Source organism: Pristiophorus japonicus, chromosome 15, assembly GCF_044704955.1.
Source record: "Pristiophorus japonicus isolate sPriJap1 chromosome 15, sPriJap1.hap1, whole genome shotgun sequence".
In the NCBI taxonomy this organism is placed as follows: Eukaryota; Metazoa; Chordata; class Chondrichthyes; family Pristiophoridae; genus Pristiophorus; species Pristiophorus japonicus.
The window spans coordinates 116,446,883-116,474,126 of record NC_091991.1 but is presented as its reverse complement, the minus strand read 5'-3'; the positions used below and the strand labels follow the sequence as shown (position 1 = coordinate 116,474,126).

The 27,244-nt window shown below is 45.0% G+C and overlaps 1 protein-coding gene across 1 annotated transcript in view; it reads right to left on the bottom strand.

Annotated features, from left to right (window-relative positions):
- The window catches only part of LOC139225844 (ankyrin repeat and fibronectin type-III domain-containing protein 1-like), a 1,527,386-nt gene that overhangs the window by 1,475,406 nt on the left and 24,736 nt on the right, over nt 1-27,244 (bottom strand). The window contains exon 2 of the mRNA XM_070856697.1: nt 13,893-14,077. Coding sequence (XP_070712798.1) covers nt 13,893-14,077 — 185 coding nt within the window. The remainder of the gene's footprint in view (nt 1-13,892; nt 14,078-27,244) is intronic.

The window sequence follows — 27,244 nt, the reverse complement described above, 5'->3', positions numbered from 1 at the left end:
CTATAGTTTAGTTCCACTCCAGCGGGGAGCTTGTTAATAGTGAGATGGAGCATTGCAGCAAGGAAGATTGAGCAGAACGTTGGTGCGATGACGCAGCCCTGCTTGACCCCGGTCCAGACGTGGATTGGGTCTGTGGTGGATCCGTTGGTCAGGATCATGGCTTGCATGTCATCATGGAGCAGGCGGAGGATGGTGACAAACTTTTGAGGGCAGCCGAAATGGAGGAGGATGCTCCATAGTCCCTCACGGTTGACAGTGTCAAAGGCCTTTGTGAGATCAAAGAAGGCCATGTACAAGGGTTCGTGCTGTTGCCTGCATTTCTCTTGTAGTTGTCGCGTGGTGAAGATCATGTCCATTATACCCCTTAGTAGATGGAATCCACATTTGACTCTGGGAGGAGCTCTTCAGCCACAGGGAGAAGACGGTTGAGGAGGATTCTTGCGATGACTTTCCAAGTGGCCGACAGCAGGGAGATTCCTCTGTAGTTGCTGCAGTCGGACTTGTCCCCGTTTTTGAAGATAGTCATGATTACGCCATCTCTGAGATCTCCTGGCATGCTCTCCTCCTTCCAGATAAGAGAGATGGGGTCATGCATTCATGCCAATAGTACTTCTCCTCCATACTTTAGTGCCTCAGCGGGGATTCCAACTGCTCCTGATGCCTTGTTGTTCTTGAGCTGACGGATAGCGTTTTCTACCTCGTGCAGGGCTGGGACTTTGCTGAGATACTGGCGGGTACCATGCTGCGGGATGGAGCCAAGGACACTCGTGTCAGAGTCTCGGTTAAGGAGATCTTCGAAGTGCTCCTTCCAGCGGGCCCTGACTGCCTCAGTGGCCTTAATGAGTGTCTCCCCATCCTTGGCCAGCAGTGGGGTGGGGCCTTGGGTGCTTGGGCCAAAGGTGGCCATGACTGCGCTGAAGAATCCTCACACGTCATGGTTGTCAGCCAGCTGTTGGATGTCCTGTGCTTTCTCCAACCACCATCTATTCTTTAGGTCACGATTTTTTTGTTGGACCTCGGCCTTCAGCCACCTGTAGAGCTGCTTTGCTGTTCCAGAATTGGGTTGCTGCTTTAAGTTCAGAAATGCCTTGCACATGCGACTTATTAGCTCCTGGATCTCCTGGTCGTTCTTGATAGAGAATTCAAACAGGCTGCATTTAGACAGGCTGTGAAAATTCACAAACAACAACTCAGAGATGCTACGTGAGTGGTAGCATGTTGCATTAAGTCATCAATCAACTTGACATTTTAGGACCCTTGGGTAGCGAGCCAATTAAAAGGTTAAAAGACTATTAATTGAGCCAATAAGGTCAAAGAAGGCGAGTTCTTTTCTGTAAATTGATCCAGGTATAAGTACAGCCATTTTGACCATGTGGTCTCAGAAGGACAAAGACCTGGCTTAAAGCCAGAAGCTTGTTGCTCTCTGCCAAAAATAAAGTGACATTAAAACTACAATCGGAGTTCGTATTTCATTGGAAATTAAGAGATCTAACAATTTTGGCGTCACGAACACGATCGCTGAGGAAAGAAACTGAATTTTGGACATCGGACCTACATACTGAGGTAAGGACTCCTCTTTATAAAAAAGTCCTTGGTCAAAAGTCTAAATTCGCCTTCCTTCTACGCGATTCCGAAAGCCTCCGGTTTGCGAACTCTCCGGTTGGTAGTCGGCTCGAGGTCCCATAGACATCTAAACTTCGGCGGTGTGTTAGTTAATTAATCACCAACCTATTGATTGGCTGGAAAGCCTACGACTCGAGACCCCAGTAAAGAAATCAGTATTATGGCAGCAGGAGATAAGAGCAAAGAATTGGCTACAACTGTTAAAGGTGGGCAGGCACCACATGAAGTTTCGCTAGATTTAATTCTCGAACACTTGAAAGAATACATAGAGCAACAATTCAATTTATCTAAAACCTATATTAAGATCGAACAAAAGTACGGAACCTCCAAAGGACAATGGTCCTTGGACGAGATTAAAAGGGTCTGGGGAAAAACAACCCGTATGAAAAATAAGGAGCGAATTAGATGGTCCCTAGCGGTTATGGGAAAGATCCGAAACCGGAATGAAATTATAATGCGTTCCCAACATGATCAAGAACTGACCAGTACAAAGGATCAATTGCAAGCTGTTTGTGCACAGCTGCGACAGAAAAAACTTGAACTTGAAAAGCTGGAAGCGGAAGTTAAAGATCTTAAAGGTGAAATTAAAGAATGGAAAAAATCATTAGGTCAAGAGACAGTAATAGGAAAAGGAAAATGTATCGGTCAATTCCCAGGGTACCTATGTTTGGATAAATTAAAAGCGCAAACCCGAAGACACGACCGAGGAATAGATACGAATTCTGAATCCTCCGACGATACAGTGTCGGAGGATGAAGAATTAGGGGTGCGCTTTGCCCCATTTAAAAAAAGACGAGTTGTAGTCAAATCAGAAGAGACTGCGGATGAGGGCAGAACCAAAAAAACGAGGAAAAGGGTGCATGCAGAATACTTATTTCATGATCCGGCAGACCCAGAGAAAATTGATAAATGGTCCAAGGAATTGCCCAATCCAAAGAAAGGGGGAGTAAAAACGTGGGACCAATTGGACCGCTTAAGAAATAAATATCAACTTCATCCCTGGGACGGAGTGCAAATTTTGACCATAATGGTGCCAAAAACACAGGGAAGAAAATTGCACGACAAGGTAGAAGAAGCTTTGGGGCAGGATGAGCAAGAATTAGACGCAGGATGGGAGGCGATTAAACACTGGCTGCAAGCCTTCAGTCCAGCTAAGACAGACTGGGGAAAAATTGCAGCCTGCCAACAGAAAGGAACAGAGGAGGTCCTGGAGTACGACGAGCGGTTTAGATGCACGTGGCTAGAACATTCGGGTATGAATAATACGGATGAGGAAATGGATGAACAAGTGTTTGGACCCCTGAAAGCAGCTTTCGTGGCAGGTCTAAAGCCAGAACTGTCCAAAATGCTTAAGGTAGTGTTACTGGACTGGGAAGGTAGAGGAACTACCTTTGCAGCATTGGTGGATCGATGTAACCAATTAGATCGGGATATGGGAGCTAAAGTCCGAGCCCTGCAGGCTGTGGGATGGAAATCCCAGGATTCCGATAAACAGTCATTAAGAAAATTCCCCGGAAAATGTCATTATTGTGAGAAAGAAGGTCACTGGGCCAAGACGTGCAGGGTAAAACAGAAAGGTCGTGGCTGGGGAAGAGGACGCAGCCAGGGATACAATTCAGCCAACAAACCAGGCTTGTCACAAGATAACGACCTCATAGAAGCATTTAAGCGACTGACAATACAACAACAGAAGGAGTTACTTGGGATAGCAAAAAACGATTAGAGCCCACCCTGGCCTCACTCCTCGCACTAATACAACAAAGGGGAGATGGGCTATATATAACTGTGAGGGTGGGCGATAAGGATGTGGACTGTCTTTTAGACACAGGGGCGGAATTAACATGCTTATCCCTACAATATGGAGACTTTTTGCTGTTGGATGGTAGGGCACGTACAGCCTATGGAATTGGGGGCCATAAAATGGAAATTAAAAGGACAACACCGGTACTTATATCGCTGGGTCCACATGAACTAACCATGCCGGTCTGGATAGGCCCCGTAGATCAACCCCTTTTGGGAATGGACGTTCTAATCCAAATAGATTCATCATTGCATTTTGAGGATGGTCAGGTGACATGGTCAATTAGAACTTTGAAGAAAGAAGAATTGAAGGAACGCCCGATATGGGCTAAAGATAAGAACGATTGTGGCCTACTCCAGATGGACCCTGCATCATTTACCGGGACCAAGCCTGCATGCACTAAACAGTATCCCATCAGTCCAACTGCTATCGCAGGAATCTTACCGGTTATACAGCAATTGGAGAAACAAGGGGTGCTTATTAAAACGCATAGCTCCTCCAATAGCCCCGTGTGGCCAGTATAGAAATCTAATGAGACTTGGCGTTTGGATTATAGGAAAGCTAACCAGTGTATTGATCAAAAAGCTCCTTTGGTTGCAGATCCCTCCACCATTTTTAATGCCCTCAAACCGGAACATAAATATTTCTCGGTTGTAGATATGGCCAACAGATTTTGGTCGGTGCCTCTGGCACCGGAGGTTCGACAGTGGTTTGCTTTCACGGTCCAAAGGCAACAGTATACTTGGACCCGCTACCACAGGGTTTCCACAACAGCCCAACGGTATTCCACATGGCTTTACAAAGCCATTTGCGAGAATTACCTCCCCTGTCAACCACAGTCATCCAATATGTAGACGATATCTTGCTAGCTTCAAACACGGAAGAACAGCATGAACAAGATTTACGAGCTTTGCTGGATCACCTTCGGCTGAAAGGACATAAAGCCAGCATCGACAAAGCACAAATATCCCAAGAAGAGGTTGTATACCTGGGACAAAAGATTTCACAAGGAAAGAGAGAACTTACCCAGGATAGAACTGCAGCCATTCGGGCTGCTAAAAAACCCACCACTATTCAGGAACTAAGGTCTTTTTTGGGATTATGTAACTTTAACAGAAATTGGATTGACTCCTTCACACAGCTTGCTCAGCCATTGAATGATATTTTAAAGGGGAAACATGCCTCTAAAGAAGCCATCACCCTCACTAAGGAACAGCAAGACGCCTTCCTGAGTTTGAAAAAGGCTTTGTGTTCGGCACCGGCTCTGGGAATCCCCGATAGTGGTAAGCCATTTACCCTGTTTGTCCATGAGAAAGAAGGATATATGACAGCTATACTGACACAAGAACATGGGGATCGGCAAAGACCTATTGGCTATTATTCGGCAAAACTGGATGCGGTAGCCCTCGGATGGGGAAGTTGCCTAAGGGCTATGGAAGCTACATGTCGAGCGGTAATGATCACTGCGGGTCCAGTCCTCGACCAAAAGCTGACTGTCAAGTATCCCCACACCGTATACACTTTGCTGTCTATGAATAGAATGTCTCAGGTGACAGCAGCTAGATGGACCCGCTGGACAGCAGTTTTGGAAGCTCCTAATCCCCATATCTTCCGGGCCAGCCCGGTTAATCCCGCAACTATGCTCCCAATGTCAGAATCGAGGGAGCAAGAGGGGGGAGAATGTGAAGAGCATGGCTGTGTGGAGATTTTAAAAGAAACAGAAGAAGCAGCCTTAGCAGCAGAGGAGCCTCTGCACAACCCAGACCTCATCCTGTTTACAGATGATTCCTCCTTTGTTGACAATGGTACCAGAAAAGCAGGATGGGCAGTTACAACCTTATATGAGGTAGTGGCAAAAGGATGTTTACCCTCAGGAACAACAGGCCGAGTTACGGGCCCTGTCAGAAGCATGTCGAATAGCAGAAGGACAGACAGCTAATGTCTACACAGATTCGCGTTATGCTTTTGGAGTCACTCACGACTTTGGTCTGTTGTGGCGGAAAAGAGGATTCCTCACTGCTGCTGGTACACCTATCCGAAATGGAAAAGAAGTCCGAGACTTACTGGAGGCCATACAATTACCTCAGGAAGTGTCCATCCTGAAGTGTAAGGCCCATACCAAGGAAAATACCACAGAAGCTCAGGGAAAAGACCTAGCCGACCAGGCAGCTAAAGGTGCCGCCTCACAGGGCGTTCCTCCAGAAGAACCAACACAGATGTGCAGATTGAAAGCACTCAGGACTCTGACACGAGACCTTCAAACAATGCAAGGTGAGTGATCCCGAGAGGAAAAATGGACATGGATTGAGGCAGGAATTAAGCTATGCGAAGATGGTGTCTGGAGACAAAGAGTTACCGACAAGCCAGTCGCGCCACAAGCGCTTCAGCCTTTTTTAGCACAACAGATCCACTCGTGGGGACATTTGGCCTCACAACAGATGACGGCACGGTTCCAGAAAAGCTGGTGGGGTCAGGGATTCAAAAAACATGCCCAGCTGGTAACAGACCGCTGTGTGGTCTGCCAGAAAAATAATTCTGGACCCATCACGGTAATGCCCCAACTGAGGCCCCCTGCCTCTGTCGGACCATTCCAGCATCTGCAGGTTGATTATATATCTCTTCCTTCATGCCAAGGATACACTAACATTCTTGTCATGGTCGACAGATTCTCTAGATGGGTAGAAGCTGTCCCAACTAAAAGAGCCACAGCCAATCACACTGCAAAGGTCTTGTGTAAGGATTACATTCCCCGATGGGGAGACCCGAGGAGCATTGACTCAGATCAGGGAACACACTTCACAGGTGCTGTCTGCCAAGAAGTCTGCAGGTTACTGAACATTACGTGGGATTTACACTGTCCTTATCATCCACAATCATCAGGACAAGTAGAACGAAGGAATCGAACTCTGAAACAACGGCTTGCCAAATATCACCAAGAAGGAACACCATGGCCCCAGGCACTACCAATAGTGCTATGTAGCATTAGGGCAACCCCGAACAGAACTACAGGTCTAAGCCCATTTGAAATTATAACAGGAAGACCCATGTCGCTGCCAGGAACTATCGATTTACGGAAAGCTGATGTTCACTTAATGAGTGACACTTTGTTATCATACTGTCAGAACTTAACCAATGCTATTAGTTCTGTTTCCCGACAGGTATCGGCAGCTTGGGGTAATCCACCCGAAGGAGGACACGACATCATCCCGGGAGTCTGGGTGTATGTGAAAAAGTTGCATAAAGAACCTTTGGGTGCCAAGTGGGAGGGACCTTATCAAGTGTTATTGATCACCCAGGCAGCTGTTAAAGTCCAAGGAAAGAAAGCCTGGATCCACGCTTCACACGTTAAACGAGCACCCGTAACTGAAGCTGAAATCTAATAAGGACAATTACTTTTTGCGAAAATGTATAAATTTACTGTATTATTCATTGTGGGTATTCTAGGCATAGGCCTACTTCTTACTAGCCGACCTTCTGCACCAAAGGGAAATAGTAGGGTAGCAAGGGAATTACCTTTTTATATATGTCATACATTTATGCCAAACAAGGTAACATTTCTAGTTGTTGGGTGTGTGCGCATATTCCTATTCACTCAAAGGGAGGGATTCCCTTGAGGCCAGCTCCCTTGAATATCTCTGAAATGGCTGAGTGGATAATTAATCAAAATAAAACAGGCAATGCGTTTCAGGATACGGAAAACTGGGCACGTAAATGGAAGTCAGCAGGTTACAATCTGACTACCTTTGAAGGGGGATACCAACCGTGCTACAATAATTCCAAACGGCCCCCATTTTTTGTTATCACTAATATAACGGGAATAGGAAGACCGGGGGAATCGGTCTGTCTGATTAGAAACATCAAAGGAGGCCAAAATATGGGGTATAGTAACTGCTCCCGGAATTATAATATAATCAAGCCACGGAACCGTCCAAACTGGGCTGATGTGGGAATTCTTAACGTAACGGGGATTCTGAATAAAACAGATGGAAAAGCCTGGACAGGCCCCGGAGTGTTGCTGACAAAGAAACAGCTAACATTCATTGCCTATAATGGCACCTATTGGGTGTGTGGCCACAAGGCCTACCCTTGGCTGCCCCAGAATTGGATGGGATCCTGCTATTTAGCCTACATTGTGCCTTATATGTCTCATATAAAGTCACTGTCGGAACATTTACACCGTCCTAAGAGAGCGATCACAGAAACAGAGAGGTTCTTTGCCATTCTGATCCCCAGGTCTGGGACCGTCAGACTGGCAAGGGAATCCATTAACATGGCATCCGTTGTGGAACGGGTAGCCAATGATACCTCAGAGGCCCGAGTTAAAATCAATGCAGAAATGGTAGCAATCCGCACAGTAGCCCTACAGAATAGACTGGCCCTTGATTTCATCCTGGCTGAAAAGGGAGGTACTTGCACCCTACTCGGAACTGAGTGTTGCACATATATCCCAGATAGCTCCGAAGAAATTACCCACTTAGCGGAGCATATCCAAAAGGAGGTAGAAAAACTTAAGCAACCCCCATCATTCACTTTGTGGAGCAGAGCCACTGAATGGCTAGGTTCAATAGGAACTTCATTGGTGGAAGGTTTAATTCTATTTGTTGTAATTGTTTTACTTTTATATTGTTTGTTTATGTTGATTAAATGTTGTTGCGACCAGGCGGCTGTAGCTGCTGTCCCGCAGGTGAGACACCTTGCAGGTCCCAGCAGACCGTCTGTACGTGGCACAGGGGTATGTTATGCTTAAGGGAAGGTTGTTTACTGGTTGAACTAAGATATTGATTTGGATTAAATTGGAATAAGGTTAATTAGCCTACTAAAACCAGACTTCCATTGTGGCCACGATGGAACTCGGGTTGGTGTAAATTTGTGTGGAAGCTCCTAGTCCGGACATGTGGCGAAACACATCAACAAATTTTAGAAGGAAACTATATTAACATGTATGAAATTATTTTGTAGAATGTTTAACCAGTGATACCTGATGTTTTATGATTCAGTTTGTGAAAGAATCAAAGGGGGGGATTGATAGAGAATTCAAACAGGCTGCATTTAGACAGGCTGTGAAAATTCACAGACAACAAGTCAGAGATGCTACGTGAGTGGTAGCATGTTGCATTAAGTCATCAATCATTTTAGGACCCTTGGGTAGCGAGCCAATTAAATGGTTAAAAGACTATTAATTGAGCCAATAAGGTCAAAGAAGGCGAGTTCTTTTCTGTAAATTGATCCAGGTATAAGTACAGCCATTTTGACCATGTGGTCTCAGAAGGACAAAGACCTGGCTTAAAGCCAGAAGCTTGTTGCTCTCTGCCAAAAATAAAGTGACATTAAAACTACAATCGGAGTTCGTATTTCATTGGAAATTAAGAGATCTTACAGTTCTCGTCAAACCAGACTTGGTGTTTCCTGGTTGAGTGACTGAGCGTCTCTTCGCAGGCACTGGTTATGGAGGCCTTGAGGGCAGACCAGGCGCTGTGGGCACTCTGCGTCTCGGGGTCATCGAGGGTCACCAGGTTGGTAGTGAGACGCTGGCTGTATAGGACTTTCTTAATTGGGGAGTGCCCCGGCGTTGATTTTCTGCGGCACTGTTTCTGTTGCTGTCACTGCTTTGGGGCTATATTAATGTTAATGACAGAATGGATTAGGCGGTGGTCCATCCAGCAGTCGTCGCCTCCTGTCATGGCGAGAGTGATGCGCACGTCCTTGCGGTCCCTCGCTCAGAAAATGACGTAGTCGAGCAGGTGCTAGTGCTTGGAGCGAGTGTGTGACCATGATGCCTTGTACTTGTCTCTCTGGCGGAACAAGGTGCTGGTGATGACAAGGTTGTGTTCTAGACATTTTGTCAGGAGCAGGGTACCGCTGGAATTGGTTTTCCCTAACCCCACTCTGCCAATCATGTCTCTCTCCCCAGAGGTCTGTGTCCTTACCGACTCTGGCGTTGAAGTTGCTGAGGAGGATCAGTTTGTCGTCCGTAGGGACTCGGGACAGGGATTGTTCGAGGCTGGAGTAGAATTTGTCTTTGGTCTCATCTGTTGTGTCGAGTATTGGGGCATATGCGCTGATAACTGTGACGCACTGGTTCCGGGCTAGGGTGAACTGAAGAGTCACGAGACATTTGCTTATGGGCAGGGGGAGTTACTGAGATGGCTGACCAGCTCGTTCTTGATGGCAAAGCCAACTCCATGGAGACGGCATTCTTCTTCTGGTTTGCCTTTTCAGAAGAAGCTGTAACCACCACCTTGTTCTTTGAGCTGGCCTTCCCCTGCCGTAAGCTCAGCACTGAGCAGCACCTTCAGGAGAGGTAGTGGTGAGTGACCCAAAGTGTGGAGGGTGAAGGTGGGAGCCACTGGGGCCCTGTTCGCTTTTGTTGGCTGCACCCAGCTCCATCTTGCTTCTTGGTGAGCCGCTGGAGAGGACAGGAAGGCCGCTGCCATTACCCACACCACGTGCCGTGGGTTCTAAGCGGGCCACAGGGAGTAATAGGATGGTTACAACCAGCATCAACACCAGTAGGTTCAGGAGAGGGAGAAAAACAGTCCATAGCCTGTGGAACTCTTATCCTTCTAAAACATGACAACCCCTAGCACTGCCTTATGTAAAATAATATAATACAGTGTCAGCTTCATCCCTGAGTCAGAAGTCGTGTTTCAGAACTTGAGCACATATAGATAGTCATTTTAAAGGTTGAAAAATTGGTTGGGCTGCATTTTGGGAGTGCTATCATAATCCAATATGCGTTCCAGTTCTGTGCCAAGAGTGCAACAGTGGAAAATTACACTTGAAATTACCCCTGAAAATACTGAGCTAGACACAGCAGAATGTTCTTGGGTTTGCACTTCCACTACTGAGCCATTAGTGGGACCTTACAGCAAGCAGAGAGAACACTTTCACTCATTCACTTGAGGCTGGGTTTTAATCCAGGTCCCAGAACTGAACGGTAAGTGTTTAACCCATTCCCCACATTTGCACATTTGAGGTATTTTTGTTTGCATAAGTGAGAAGTGTTTTCCTAGATGCCCAGCTGAAATTGAAGATGAGCTCCGTTTTGTGATCCATAGGTGGATATTCAATCAAGGGTAAAATAGAACAGGTCTCAGAAATTAAGAGAAGAAAATTAAGGATATATCAGCAAAATCAAGGCAGAAAACTGAGACATTGGGGGGAAAATTCCAGTCAGAGGCTTCCTCCGACCCAAAATATTTTTGCGAAAATACCTGGTGGTCACGGAAGTGCCTTCGATTGCGGTAGGAGGCCTTCATTCAATGCGCAGCATACGGGGAGATGACTTCCCTGTACGTCCGAAAACGCTGGAGTCACATGGGCCTGGAACACCAATCACTATGCAGTATTCTCATTGATAATAATGGGAACTCCGTTTTTACGAGCTCCCATTACTATCAATGAGAAAACCTCACTAAAACAAGAAACACAACATAATAAATAAAAAAAACACTTCACATATTTAAAATTCACGTATTCAAATTAAAGTTAATGAAGTGTTTTAGAGAAAAAATATATTTTGGTGAATTTTTTTTTAATGTGTTTTAATAGGGCTTAAAATAAACTTACCTTAATGGACAGGGTTTTTAACATAAAAATGTATGATTAAATTAAATTAAATTTTTATATGTTTTAAAGCTCTTACATTGGCAAAAGTAAGCTATACGCCTGCTTTCACCAGGCATAAAAGTTTGAAGGACATTCGCTGGGCAAGAGATGGGCAAATAGCCCAATCTCTCCTGTGCGAATGTCCTTCTCCGGATGCAGAGGATCTGTCAAGAGTAATCTTGACAGATCGGAAAAGCCGGTTTTCAGTGCATTCGCATCGCACCCCAAAAAACGGCTTTTGCGAGGCCTCGCCGGGTCTGTGCACACTTTGTACGGACTCGGCGAGGCCAGAATTCTCGGCACAATAATTAGCAAAGGCCTCTACATGTGGGGTGAAATAGCTGGACTGTGTTGGCACAACAAAGCTTCTCCCTAGTTTGACGCATCTCAACAATGGCAACAGTATAATATAAATGAGGCTTAGGCAGCCGCAGAATCTCATGATGCAAAAGTGTTCAGTCGCTCTAAGTGTTTGGTTGGGTGCGTAAATCGATGGCCTGAGGCTTGAATCATGTTTCAAACCTGCATAATGCAGTGTGAGCCCACCAAGTAAACTTGTGTAATATAGAATGCAACTCCTCTGCACAAACTCCACAACACTTGGATAGGAAGGAAGCTCTGAGAGCACCGATTCAAGAATTTTGGCACAAGCCTGTAGGTACATTACTGAGTGACAGAGATACACACTGACAGAATCCAGCAACTTCCTGCAATAAGAGGATCACTTTTCTTTCAACGTTCCCCATTCTTCTCCCCTCCTCTATTAGTCCCCTCACTCCAAGCCCAGCTAACCAGGTTCAGGACAGGGATCAAGCTGGGACCTCCCTTGTCTGTACAGCATACCACTTGACCAGGTGGTGTATTTACTAATTTAGTCATTGCAAGGAGTCTTATTTTTGTACAACCATCCCTTTAGTAATAAACTTAGTAGCTACTCAAATATGAAAACAGCATATAGTTAAGCCATAAAGACCAATTTTGATTCCTAGTCTGGCCTTAATGAGATGATCTCAACAAGGGCTGTATTAGGAACACTTTAATTGGTCTCAACACTCTGTGGTTCGGGAGGACACAGACCAACTCGGGTTCACATCCTCTGCTGTTATCCACCGAGCCTTGCTGAAGAGTATGCATGGATGGATATTAGTGATAACAGGAACACCTTTGACTGTGATCCATCCGCAGCTGAATAGACTGCTGAAATTCACTGTATAGGTTCTCGCATGAAAAATGGTATCTCGAGCAAGACACAAAAGCGTAGCCGGCTCCTACTTCCCCGAGCACCTTCAGGACAGGTAGAGAGAAAAATCTAGCTGGAAAAAGTAATACACTCAGTTTACAAAGCAATTAGAACTTGTTTTCAGACAGTCGAACAGGCCAGCGATCCATGAAAGTGATTCAAAGCCCATATTTTATCAGTCTTCTCCAACAATGTTCTGCATGACATTTACTGAGCTAAACTGAATGAATAAACAAAAAAATAAATCCATAAAATAACAAATGCAATTTCACAAATGAGTCGCAATCAAAATACTGTTCATTATAATGGTTGGAAGAACAGTGGAAAGTTGTCAATCAATGGCTGTTCAAGAGCACTCTGGAGCAAGACCTCGGAGTTGAGCACCACCTGAAGGTTGACTGACCATTTGCTGAAATGAAACGATGGCTCTTTACCTTTTACTGCTGTTATTGTATTTTTGCCTTTCAATCTCAATGCCATCTGGAATACAGGTACCAAAAGAAAAAGCAGCGTTCTAAAAATAAACTCAGTGCACGCCTGTTGCAGTTTGAACGGCATCTGAACCATTTGAGATTTCCATTCATTCCTTTGCAAATATTCAGTGAGAGCCATTGGTCCTGGGGTTATCATTTTTAATTTCCGTATTAACTCCCAGAGGACCAAGCTTGAACATTTCCACCCAAATATAATAACAAGTGCTTCAAAACATCCGTTACCAGTAAAAGATGAATTCCCTTTTGTTTTGAGTATTGTGAGCACATTCTGTCAGGACATTTCTACTCACTTGCTCAAGTCTTTCACAGTTCTAAAATGCTGCAGACCTTTTCAACCTCTCCATCATAACCTTTCTTTCTCTCTCCTCTCTCTTTAATTTATAAATAGCAATATGGTCAATGCTGCTCTGAACCTTGCCCTCTTGTTCATTCTAAACTGCAAATATGCCAACTGATAGACTATTTCTCATCCCACAATCTTCCTGGGTTAGAATCAAGACTGATCATATGTCTGCTAACCCATTCTTTCCTAGGACCTCAAAACTGTGGAACTCTTCACCTCTTTCAGTCTTCCCTTTCTCTTACAAGACAAAGGTCAATAGATTTTTGTTTGGTAAGGTTATCAAGGGATAAGGAGCAAAGGCAGGTAATTAGAGTTGAGGTACAAATCAGCCATGATCTAACTGAATAGCAGCACAGGCTCAAGGGGCTGATTGGGCTAATCCTGTTCCTAGGTTTCCTATGTTCCTGTCTATAGGTTTAAAAAAGAAGTGTGACATCAACTAAATTACAATTTTTTGATTTATCTCAACTTCCTCGCTACTCTTTTTAACCTTGATGCTATTCTACGCTATGAACTTTGGCCATCAACCAGAATACTCAACTCTTAAAAGAGCAGTGAAAATAAATTAAAAAAACATCCAGGAAGACTTTTCACGTGGAGCACTGCAGACATGAATAAAATGGAAACACATTCACCCTGTATAGTCCTTAACTGAACAAGAAACTCCGTGGTGAATTAACGCGTTGGTTACCTTAAAAAATATATATTTTATAGTGTTACATTGTAAAGTTACCTCAAGACAAATGTGCAGACCAATTAAATACAAGCTAACTTTAACCTCACCGAATGATGGCACAGTACATCCCTTTTGAGTTCCTTTTGTGAGCAGCAATTGACTTTGGCTTCTGCCATCATCGCTATCGGGTATCAATTCTTTGTAGGCCCTTGTATTGGTAGGTGACTGCGGAATGCTGGGTAGGGTTTGAGACTTTGCCAACAGAGGCCGCTGCAACTTTCTGTCTAAAGACCTAAGGAAAGACCAAAAAAGCATGTCCACCTTAATGCACAGGAAATAAACAGCTTGTTGTTGCATCATTACCAAAAGAAGAGCTACACATATTCATTCCACAAAGTAATTTAGGTTTCTAACATGTTACTTGGTTATAAGATTGCTTGTATGTTTGGGAGGTTTCATTTATATGCTGTTTGTTATTAAAACAATAAAACATTGAAGAGTTTATCATATACCTCAGATTGTAATTGTTTGATCGGAGAGATCCTTATCTCCATGCTAGCAGGCCCTAAACATTGAGGAAAGATAACCTTTTGATCATAGCAAGTTGAAAAATGTCACTATAGCTTCTGCTTTACTCCACAAATCACTCCCAGATTGGGTGTAGCACAGGTTTGTAAAGTAAGCAATTCGCCTTTGTCTACTCTGCCGAGAGAAACAGACCCTATTGCACCACTGTAACTCTGTCTGAGTGAGAGTCACAATTTAATAGCTTTCTCAAGCACTGGGTCTCTTTGTTGCTATGGAAACTTCACCAGTTGAGAATGTACGCTCAGCTTTGTTGAGAATCTGTGCAAAAACATCAATTCTAATTGGTAAAGCATTAAACATTGGTATATGGAATAATGCACAGTTCCTCTGAATGCACTGTCCAGACATGCAACCCACTCTGCCCCACATAACAATCACATTTCTCCCTCCCAAGCTCACTCTATAATCCACAGAAGTAATGACATTACTTATATAAGTGGTAATATTTACCTGACAGATTTGGACAAACTTTCCAGGGTACCATGCATATTTGTTTAAAGTAGGGTGCTAATTTGGAGCAATGCTCAAGGAAAATTAAATTTACTGCACAGATACAAATCTAGGGAAATTGTGTCTGCTTTTTCACCTGATAAAGTGCGACATCACCACTGACACCTGGGAGTCCTTGGCCGAAGACCACCCTAGGTGGAGAAAGTGCATTCAGGAGGGCATGAAAAGGTCAAGCGCAGGCAGCGGAAGGAGTAAACCAGTCCCACACACCTCTTCCCTCAGCGAATATCTGTCTCACCTGTGACAGAGTCTGTGGCTCTCGTATTGGATTGTTCAGCCACCAGAGAACTCACTTCAGGAGTGGAAGCAAATCTCCCTCGACTCCGAGGGACTGCCTATGATGAGGGGGTAGCAGCATAGACAGAACAGGGAGAGATATACCAGTGTCAATCAAGCCAACTTCCATTATTCCTTACATTGCGCAATAGTGGTGTATTTAGTATTCTTTTGTCTAGGTGTTTTATATTTGTAACAATGTGTGTTGTGTTCTATTTGCTAACCATGTGCTCCTTCTAAATATTTCCCCAATGGGAGGAGGAGCTCAGATGGATGGCTGCTGGGTGTCAAGTGTTTGTCTCTTGGGATAGAGTTGGGTCAGTCGATGACCCTGCAACTACATGCACCAGGAGATCGATATGGTGGCTGATTGGACCCGGATGCCATATGATACATCACAAGTCATTTGATTGAAGTGGCTGGGAGTTTTGGATATGGTATCATGCCGAGATACATCTCCAACATCCATGCCAATTTCTAGCATTCCCCTGTTGCTGGTCACTCCCTCAGCACAGCAAGAGATCTGAGTGAGAGCAGACCACTGGATGTCAATGAGGTAGGTAAAGAGCCCTGGTCATCACATTTGTAATGGCAGCTGTACCTCACCTTACAACCTCAACCTCTGCTACAGAGGGGCCTGGAGTTGCCCATATTCTCCCTGACGGGATGCAGCTCATACAGGCAGTCACGCAGCACTTTACAGAAGAAGACTGTGGATTCCTCCATAGTTGCAGAGACACAGGGGGCTGAAACTCAGCCTCACGATAAGGCCTCTGGCCGCAGGAAAGCGACGGCCAAGGAGCAGTGTCGAATGTCCTCCAACTTGCAGCGGACTGGCTGACACTCGCAAAATTCTCCCCGGGGTTTTTTCTGGCGGTGACCATATCCACCCTACTCCCCCCACATTCGCCCCGCTGCTACCGAAGCATCAAAGTGCGTCAACAGAGCATGCACCACCGATGTCCTACACCGGAAACGCAATTCAGCTGGAAAAGTCTTCTGGCCGCCAGCCGGTGCCCCCGACAGCTTTTTCTGTCGGCGCACGGTGTGTAAAATGGCGGTGCAGCTGCCATTAAAGGGGAGGGCACATTGCCGTGGCTGTCACCTTAGTTTTTTTTGTCGGACGACTGCCAGGTCAGCCCCACAATTATGCCCCCAGGTTCGGCCTCTTGGGTGCCGGGCTGCTGGCCAGGCCAAAACCCTCCCTGGTGGCCCAGTGGATCTAACTAAAATAGAGTTTGCAGCGGCCCTGCACTTTTACTGAAGGGGAGAGTCGTGGTGACGCACCAGCGCGATGATGACAGCGGAGGAGACTCCGTTCCTGCCCCCACTTCCGCCCTACTAGTGACGGTCACTCTGTCCCGCCCCCATTTCTGCCCCCATTATGACCGACTTTTGCCTGCTTGAAAAAAAATGACAAAGAGCTTCATTTCGCAGGATGGGCCACCGCATCTATTGCAGCAGCCAAAACACAACAAAAACAGTAGGTGCGACCCGTTTCCGGTGGGGTGAATTACAGCCCCACAAGGTTGGCTGTGTAGAGAAGAGTGAGAAGCTTGATCCCGAGTTTAAACAGTCTAAATTATGAGGAAAGATTGAAGGCACTTGGGCCTGAAAAAGGGGCAACTGCGAAGTAATCTTAGGGAGATATACAAGATAGTTAAAGGAATGGAAAAGGAATTTCCAGAATATTACATATAAATTAAATTGTGAGTGTTGGGCAAGGGGACACAGATTCAGTCTAGTAAAAGATAAATATCGGACTTATACCAGGAAATAATTTTTCACACTAAGCATGATCAATAAATCGAATGGACTTCCAGATAGAATAGTAGAGGTTAAAATCCTGGAATCATTTGAGAGGCGAATAGAGGGAGACTTTAGGACCTTTCTGAATGCTGAAATTAGATGGGTAGCACAGTGGTTATGTTACTGGATTAGTGATCCAGAAGACTATTAATACGGCAACGTGAGTTCAAATTCAACCACGACAACTAGAGAATTTAAATTCAATCAAATAAATCTGGAATTAAAAAGCTAGTACCAGTAATGGTGACAGTGAAACTATCAGATTGTTGTAAAAACCCATCTGATTCAATAATGTCCTTTAGGGAAGAAAATCTGCCGTCCTTACCCGGTCTAGCCTACATGTGACTCCAGACCCACAGCAATGTGGTTGACTCTTAACTGCCCTCTGAAATGGCCTAGCAAGCCACTCAGTTAAGGGAAATTAAGGATGGGCAATAAATGCTGGTCTTGCCAGCGATGCCCACATCCAATGAATAAAGAACAAAAAGGTTGGGCCAAAAGGCATTCCTAGTCTGTAACCACCTGTAATATCTGTAACTCTAAACTGTACAGGCTAGTTACACAGTCTAAAATGATTCCATGATGTGCTGATTTTCAACTACCAAAGTGTGCTTCCAGGCAGACCCTTGAAATCTGAATCCTTCAGCTCAGCAACTTTTTTTTAAATTGATTCCTAGGATGTGAGCATCGCTGGCAAGGCCAGCATTTATTGCCAATCTCTGGTTGCCCTTGAGAAGGTGGAGGTGAGCCACCTTCTTGAACCGCTGCAGTCCGTGTGGTGAAGGTACTCCCACAGTGCTGTTAGGGAGGGAGTTCCAGGATTTTGACCCAGCGACAATGAAGGAACGGCTGATATACTTCCAAGTCAGGATGGTGTGCAACTTGGAGGTGCTCCAATGCACCTACTGCCCTTGTCCTTCTCGGTGATAGCGGTCGCACGTTTGGAGGTGCTGCCATAGAAGTCGTCGCGTGTTGCTGCATGCATCTTGTAGATGGTACACACTGCAGCTACAGTGCGTGGTGGTGGAGGAAGTGAATGTTTAAGGTGGTGGATGTTATGTATGTATGCAGACCTCACCCAAATGTAAGACTTGCCACTAGGGGGCATACCTGTGGGAGACCTAAGTGTCACCTGTGCACAATGGGGCAAGCAGGTATAAAAGGTGATTCACTATGCGGCTTCCTCACTCTGGAGTCTCAATAAAGAGACCAAGGTCACAACAGTTTGAGCTTGCGATATAGTCCTGTGAATTTATTCTGAACATAACAAATTGGCGACGAGTAACGGATCAAGAACTTTCATGCGGTAATGGCTGCCGTTGGTATTCTTGAGAGATTTGTTGAGGGTGATGATTGGGAAGCCTTCGTGGAGCACCTCGACCAGTACTTTGTGGCCAACGAATTGGACAAGGCTGAGACGACGACCAAGTGCAGGGCGATTCTCCTCTCCGTATGTGGGTCATCGGTATATGGCCTCCTTAAAAATTTGCTGGCACCGGTCAAATAACGGACAAATCTTACGCAGAGCTGTGTACGCTGGCTAAGGAACACCTCCAGCCAAAGGAGAGCATCCTGATGGCCAGGTACCGCTTTTATACGCACTGTTGCTCCGAGGGCCAGAACGTGGCAAGTTTTGTCGCCGACCTAAGACACCTTGTGGGGCAGTGTGACTTTGCAGGATCCTTGGGGGAAATGTTGCGGGACTTTTCGTGCTTGGAATTGGCCATGAGATCATCCTTCGCAAACTGCTGTCTGCCGACTCCCTAGATCTGAGCAAGGTCATCACGATAGCCCAAGCCTTTATATCCATGAGCGATAACACGAAACAGATATCTTCACAGAGTCGGAGCTCACCGGCAAGCACCGTGCATAAAATAATGTTTGCAGCAGGCAGAACGGCACAGGGCAGGGCCCACCCGATTGCAGAGGCCAGACCTAGGCTTAGAGTAACTCAGAGTCGGCCGTGGGGCATGAATACTTATCCATTAGCACCGTATTGGCGCTGCGGGGGCAGCCATAGAGCTCATCAATGCAGATTCAAACCCTATGTGTGCAAGGGCTGTGGAATAACGGGGCATCTCCAACGAATGTGCAAACGATCTCTGACTCACCACGTGGCAGAGTCAGGAGAGGACAACCGATCCAGCGAGGATCACGATGAACGAGCAGGAGAGGCAACTGAACCTGAGGATGAAGAGGAAGTGTATGGGATATACGCCTTCACCACCAAAAGCCCTCCGATAATGTTAAAAGTTGAACTTAACAGCACTCCAGTCTCCATGGAACTAGACACGGGGGCGAGTCAATCAGTTATGAGCCAGAAGGTTTTCGAGAGGCTGTAGAGTGACGAAGCACAACGACCCGAGCTGATCCCGATTCAGGCAAAGCTGCGCACCTAAACCAAGGAACTGATACCAGTTATTGGTAGTGCAGACATAGGAGTATTCCATGAGGGAGCAGTGCACGATTTACCACGTGAATTGTATCAGGTGATGGACCAATGATGCTTGGCAGGAAGTGGCTGGGGAAGATTCGATGGAACTGGGAAGACCTCTGCGTACCTTCTCCAGTGAATGAGGCCTCCCTCAGCTTAGGACCTGGACCAGCCAGGATCCTATGTTACCACCTGCCAAAGGTGAACTGCTAGACGGGATGTAGCAACCTATCCGCCGCATAGACGATAGACCCATCCCAATGGTGCAAAACAAGGCAGAGCGGCTACACACAGTTGGTGGCCCAAGATCCACGGGGACCACTAGGCCACCCGCCACTACCGAAAGTCTCAAGGCCATTGCGGCCATTCTGGGCTGGCCAGACCTCAGGGCCAGCACCCAAATCACTAAACCTAGCACCACGCGTGTCATGGTAGACTCCCTACAGATCCGGCTATCCTGGGTGCTACGCAGTCACCAGACGAATCACTCAGAACCGAGCCTTCCACATGCCATCAGCAGAGAATGCACCATACTTGCATGGCGCCTCCACGCAACATCAGAATAAGTGATGTAGATTATGTTCAGGGCCCCAGTTGGGCCGCTAGCACCGCATTAGCCAAGGGGGGGAATGGAGTGTATGTGATGAAAACAGAGTGTTTGATTGGGAAACCATGTATCGGGCTAATGAGTAAAGCAGTTGGACAAGACCAAACTGCGAACCACAAGTAACCAGGAACCACTGTGAAAAGATCTGTCCCCAGCGATCCACTAACACGATCAACTTCACCGTCAACCACGAGGATGAACCCACCATGTCAAAATTTCAACCCAGGCGATCAACTCAGGGGCACTTAGCTTGCAAATAACTTGCACAAGAAGACTTTGGGAGGGAGTGATGTTATGTATGTATGTAGACCTCACCCAAATGTAAGACTTGCCACTAGGGGGCACACCTGTGGGAGACCTAAGGGTCACCTGTGCACAACGGGGCAAGCAGGTATAAAAGGTGATTCACTATGTGGCTTCCTCACTCTGGAGTCTGAATAAAGAGACCAAGGTCACAACAGTTTGAGCTTGCGCTATAGTCCTGTGAATTTATTCTGAACATAACAGTGGATGGGGTGCCAATCAAGCGGGCTGCTTTGCCCTGGATTGTGTCAAGCTTCTTGAGTGTTGTTGGAGCTGCACTCATCCAGGCACATGGAGAGTATTCCATCAAAATCCTGACTTGTGCCTTGTAGATGGTGGAAAGGCTTTGGGGAGTGAGGAGGTGAGTCACTGATGCAGAATATCCAGCCTCTGACCTGCTCTTGTTGCCACAGTATTTATGTGGCTGGTCCAATTAAGTTTCTGGTCAATGGTGATTCCCAGGATGTTGATGGTGGGGGATTCAGTGATGGTAATGCCGTTGAATGCCATGGGGCGATGGTTAGACTCTCGTTTGTTGGTTATAAACATTGTCTGGCACTTATGCGGTGCGAATGTTGCTTGCCACTTATCAACCCAAGCCTGAATGTTTCCCCTGGTTGGAGAGTCTAGAACTAGAGGTCAGAGTCTCAGAATATGTGCCTGGCACTTGTGTGGTGCAAATGTTACTTACCACTTATCAACCCAAGCCTGAATGTTGTCCAGGTCTTGTTGCATGCAGACAGGGACTGTTTCATTATCTGAGGACTTGCGAATGGAACTGAACACTGTGTAATCGTCAGTGAATATCCGCACTTCTGACCTTATGATGGAGGGAAGGTCATTGATGAAGCAGCTGAAGATGGTTTGGCCTAGGACACTGCCCTGAGGAACTCCTGCAGCGATGTCCTGGGGCTGAGATGATTGACCTCCAACAACCACAACCATCTTCCTTTGGGCTAGGTATGACTCCAGCTAGTAGAGACTTTCCCCTCTGAATCTCATTGACTTCAATTTTACTAGGGCTCCTTGATGCCACACTCGGTCAAATGCTGCCTGATGTCATGGGCAGTCACTCTTGCTTCACCTCTGAAATTAAGCTCTTTTGTGCATGTTTGGACCAAGGCTATCATGAGGACTGGAGCTAAGTAGTCCTGGCAGAACCCAACTGAACACTTGTGAGTAAGTGCCGTTTGATAGCACTGTCAACGACACCTTTCATCATTTTGCTGATGATTGTGAGTGGACTGATGAGGTGGTAATTGGCTGGATTGGATTTGTTCTGCTTTTTGTGGACAGGACATACCCGGGCAGTTTCCCACATTGTCGGTTGATGCCAGTGTTGTAGCTGTTGTACTGGAACAGGTTGGCTATTTATTAGAAAGAGCTAATCTTGCATTATAGCACAAGATCAACAGGAAGCAGCACAATAACGTGCAGCGCCCAAAGAACAGAGGTGCCAGTGTCACTGCACTGGGACTGTTTCATCAGCCCCATGGAGAGATTTGTGCCCAATGTGAGCCATAAAGCATGAATATGGAACACACACAAAATCTTTAGAACAAAGCAAACCAACAAAACAAATGTGTAACACAAATCCTTCCAATGCATAAATTGTGTTTTTGAGTGTGGTTGGGACAGAATTGCCGCTGCTTTGAGCAAGTTTTGTGTGTGGAATTACATGTTTTATGCTGAATTCGATCATCTAAACACCAACAGCACAAAGCAAAATCAAACAGCCTCAGAGGGGAAAATATCTCATTAAATCAACATAATCGCTCAGGGAGAAACACAAGGCACAAAATAGATCCCAAGGGCTTATCCAGGATTTCACTAAATTGCTTCATATTGACTGACCCATCTCCAATAGGATGCTTAACAAGTAAACGTCGGCATGGCAATTGATGCAGAAACGTACAGTGTGCTGTTTTTATTTTCTCTTTTTAAAGAACATTCTCCATTGTAATATGGCTTAACCAGTCATGTGATGTTCACTAAATTCAATAAAACCCCAGTTAATTGAGTTCAGGTTCTCCACGATGAGGTGTGCAGATGTGAGCCTGGTGGATGAACTGGGAGGGTTCAGTTTGATTGTTAAACCTTTGCTAATAAACCAGCTAGTTCTTATAGAAAATGTATAGTTATGAATTTTTAAGCAAAGAGCCCATGAAGCAAACACACTACAGCCATGTATCTATTGTAAGATTGCAGGGGCATTGAATGAAAACTCACAGCATTCCCTTTGCATCAGGTTACAAAGCCACACTTCTCTAATTCCTACCTGCAGGAATGTAGCTGAGTTAGAACAGTTCCCATTAAGGTGATTTCCAGAAGGTGATCCTAGCTACCCTTCAGTCTTGCAGACACAAATTCATAAGGTGAGGATCCTTATGTCAAAACCCAAACTCTATAATTTTCTGTGATGAATCTGCTAAAACTGTCTACACTGGAGATAGAACAGAATCTATTTTTTAGGAGGATTTTTTTGTGTTTCTGAAATTAAAGATTATCTGTGCAAGGAATGGAAACTGTTTTAAACGCTGGTACCTCAGCTTGCATTTTCAGACTACGTGTTAGTGGTGAGGAATATTGCCCACTGACGGAATCAGAATGAGAGATATGTAATTTCTGCAGAATTTTACAAGTTGCAGTGTAAACCTATTTTGGAACTTCAGATATCTTGATTGTTGTTTCAGATCAAAGCTTAGGTCACTCAGCTTGAAGTTTAAACTATAAATTGTGGCACAGTGAAACAAAGCCAATTATTATGTGTTCAGATAAAGTGCCCATGAGCACAGAAACTTGACCTATGGTAAAGGAGTTGTGAATAAAACTCTAATAGACGTGTTGATGGGTCCCTAACCTTACTTAAATGTTTCAGTTATAATTTCATAGAGTCACGTAACCAAGCATCACACGATCAAACCTCCAACAAAAGCAACAACTCGCATTTATATAGTACCTTTAATGTAGTAAAATGTCCCAAGGCATTTCACAGGAGCTTTATGCACAAAATTTGACACTGAGCCACATAACGAGATATTAAGGTGGATGACCAAAAACTTGATCAAAGAGGTCGGTTTTAAGGAGCATCTTCAAGGAGGAAAGAGAGGCGGAGAGGTTTAGGGAAGGAATTCCAGAGCTTAGAACCTGGGCAACTGAAAGCACGGCCACCAATGGTGGAGCGATTAAAATCGTGGCTGCACTTACGAAATCCAAACTGTTTAGCCCAGTTACCGATCGGCTCAACCACACTCTCATCTCCACCTGTGATGCCCTAGTCCCCATTAAAATCATTACTCTCTCAACCCTGGCCATTCCCCCTAGTACAGCCCTCACCTCCACTCCAATAAGTCCAAGGGATGCAGATTTGAAGGGTTATGGCAGACAACTGGTTTAGCCAGTCCTTGCCAGATCTGACTGGACCACATAAAGCACTATAGGGTCCTGCTCTCACCTGCAAAACTGCTCACTATTCCAGAATCATTCTAGAACCCCTCGCCTCCAACAACAAGTGCGAGGAGCTCATGGTCATTATGGCATAGGAACGGTGACATAGTGGTTATGTTACTGGACTAGTAATTCAGAGACCTCAATTAACGATCCATGCCTAGACATAGGTTCAAATCCCATCATAGCAACTGTGGAATTTAAATTCAATTAATTAATTAAATTTGAAATTTTAAAAAGCTAGTACCAGTAATGGTGACCATGGAACTACCAGATTGTTGCAAAAACCCATCTGGTTCATTAATGTCCTTTAGGGAAGGAAACTTGTTGTCCTTACCTGGTCTGGCCTATATGCGACTCCAGACCCACAGCAATGTGGTTGACTCTTAACTGCCCTCTGAAATGACCTAGCAATCACTCAGTTGTTAAGAAGGCGGCTCACCACTACCTTCGATGGGCAATAAATGCTGGTTTTGCCAGTGACGCCCACATCCCGTGAACGAATAAATAAAAGAAAACTTCTTTGTCATTGAGATCATGTGATCAGCTGCCTCTGCCTCTGTCCTCCCTTCCCCTAGCCCATTGGGTAAACTGCCATAGTCCTGAACGCTCATCTTTTTCCAGTTTTTCTCCAATCTCCCCTCATGGCCTCTCCGAGCTCATCTTGTCCATGCTCCTGCTCCCACGACCCTATTCCCACTATACTGCTAACCAGCCAACTTCCCTTCCTGGCTTCCATATTAGCTAATATTGTTAAAGGTTCTCTTTCCATACTGTTCCTCTCTCCTTCAAATCTGCTGTTATCACCCCTCTCGTCAAAAAAATAATCGGGAATATAACTAACCAGATTTGGCAACCACAGTTGGGTGAGAAAGCTCAGCCTGAATTCTCTTATTTCTAGCTTTCTCACTTTTAAGATTAATGAAAAAATAAATGACTCTGTTACAATTGCAGCAAAAATGCAAAGCAGCCTCACTTCATACCAGTGCTAAGGTTTTGTTGTGTAAATCCAGAGTTAGAACCCAACCCGATTCTGAAGCAAAGCAGAGGGAGACTACCTCCTCCAGAGTCTCATTATTAGCAACTTAAAGCACAGAAGGAGGCCATTCGGCCTGTTGTGCCTGTGCTGACTCTTTGATATAGCAGTCCTGTTTAGTCCCACGTCCCCGCTTTTTACCTGTAACCCTGTAGGTTCATCGTCCTCAAATACCTGTCCAACTTCCTTTTCAAATATTTATGGAATCAACTTCCACCACTTTTTCAGGTAGAGCGTTCCAGATCCTAACATGTCTAGGGAGTGAAAAAAAAATCTCCTCATCTCCTCTCTAGACCTTTCTTCAATAATTTTGAATCTATGACTTCTATTTATTGATCCACTCGCCAGAGGAAATACTTTTTCTCCACTCTATCAAAACCCCTCATCATCTTGAAAACCTCTATTAAGTCACTACTTCTCTGTTCCAAGGAGAACAGTCCTAACTTTTCCAACCTCTCCTAATCACTGAAGTCCCTCATCTCTGGTAACATCCTGGTAAACCTCCTCTGTACCCTTTCTTACGCCTTTACATCTTTCCTGAAGAGTGGTGCGCAGATTTGTCCACAATACTCCAGCTGAGGCCTAACCAATGATCGAAAGTTCTCTTTATCGCATGATCTTTTCACTTTTATATTTTATATTCCTCTATTTATAAACCCATGTAACCCATATGCTTTTTGAAACTTACAACTTGCCCTGTCACATTTAAGGATTTGTGTATATGGACACCAAGGTCTCTCTGCTCATATTCACTTTTCAAAATCATGCCATTTGTAGTATACTGTGTTCCCAAAGTGCATCACTTCACACTTCTCCACATTGAACTCCATCTGCCAAGCTTCTGTCCATTTCAATATCCTATGTCATCCTGAAGCCTATAACTATCCTCATCATGATCTATTACTTTACCAAGTTTCATAATATCTGCAAACTTTATAATGCTGCTCCATAAACCCGAGTCTAGGTCGTTTACAAAAATTGCAAAGAGTAATGGACCCAAAACTGACCCTTGTGGAACACCACTGCAAGCAACCTTCCAGTCTGAAAAACATCCATTCACCACTTCATCTCACTGAGCCAATTCTGTATCCATACTCCACTTTCCCCTTATTTCCATCTTCTTAATAAGCCTCCTGTGTGGCACTTTATCGAATGCCTTACGAAAGTCAAAATATGTAACATCTACTGCACTATCTTGATCAACTTCTCTGTTACCTCATCAAATAAATCAATCCAGTTAGTCAAACACGATTTACCTTTAACAAATACATACTGGTTTTTCTTGATTAACAAATGTCTTTCCAAATGAAACTTTTATTTTGTCCCTAATAATGGTTTCGAGTAACTTCCTTACCACCGATGTTAGGCTGACTGGCCTTGCTTATCCCTCTCCCCTTCCCTGAATAGTGATTTAGCGTTATCATTCTGCTTTGTACAACAGTCAGGTCAGGCATTGACTCTGAATTTACACAGTAGAGTAAATTTTCCACTTGCCCACTGCCACCCAGAACCCGACCTGCTGGAAGTGCATTTCAGGGATTCACACACATGCAACTTGAGTTTGTCCCTTATTTCATTTTAATGGACAGAAAATTACAAGCTGCATGTGCACCATTTTCCAATATGCACTCTCGATGGGGGAAACTGGCAGCATACAAACAGAAATTTGACCTTTATTACTTTAGCATCGGTACAAACAAAAACCATTTTGCACCTACCTCCTGTTGTAGTGTAAATGCACTTTTTAATTTAATGAGTTTAATTTACCAGTCAATTATACTGCTGGAATTTGGATCATCAGCCCAATAATTTCAGCAATCATTGATACTGCCTTTCCAAGATTCTTTTTGAATTTTTTAAAATTGCTCTTCATCCTGGAACAATCAAATGTTGTCTTTGTGGTGATCCCAACTCTTTTTCACTGAAGTGAAAACAAACTTTTGCCCAAGATTCGAATAACCTCCATGTAAAACGCTCATGGAATTTCACTATTCCCCTAGATAGAGCATTTCAGGTGGCAGCAGTGGTGTGAGAAACAACAGCTCTGGCTGTGTGCTCCCTTTGCAGTAGAGGTTGGAAAATTGGGATCACCATCATAGGCAGTCCCTCGGAATCGATGAAGACTTGCTTCCACTCTAAAAATGAGTCCTTAGGTGGCTGAACAATCCAATGCAACAACCACAGTCCCTGTCACAGATGGGACAGATAGTCTTTGAGGGAAAGGGTGGGTGGGATTGGTTTGCCGCACACTCTTTCCGCTGACTGCGCTTGATTTCTGCATGTTCTCGGCGATGAGACTCGAGATGCTCAGCGCCTTCCTGGATGCCCTTCTCTGAGATCTCTGATGCCCGGCATGCTCTCCCCCCTCCAGATGAGAGAGATGAGGTCATGTATTCGCGGCAATAATGCCTCTCCGCCATACTTCAGTGCCTCAGCGGGGATTCCATCT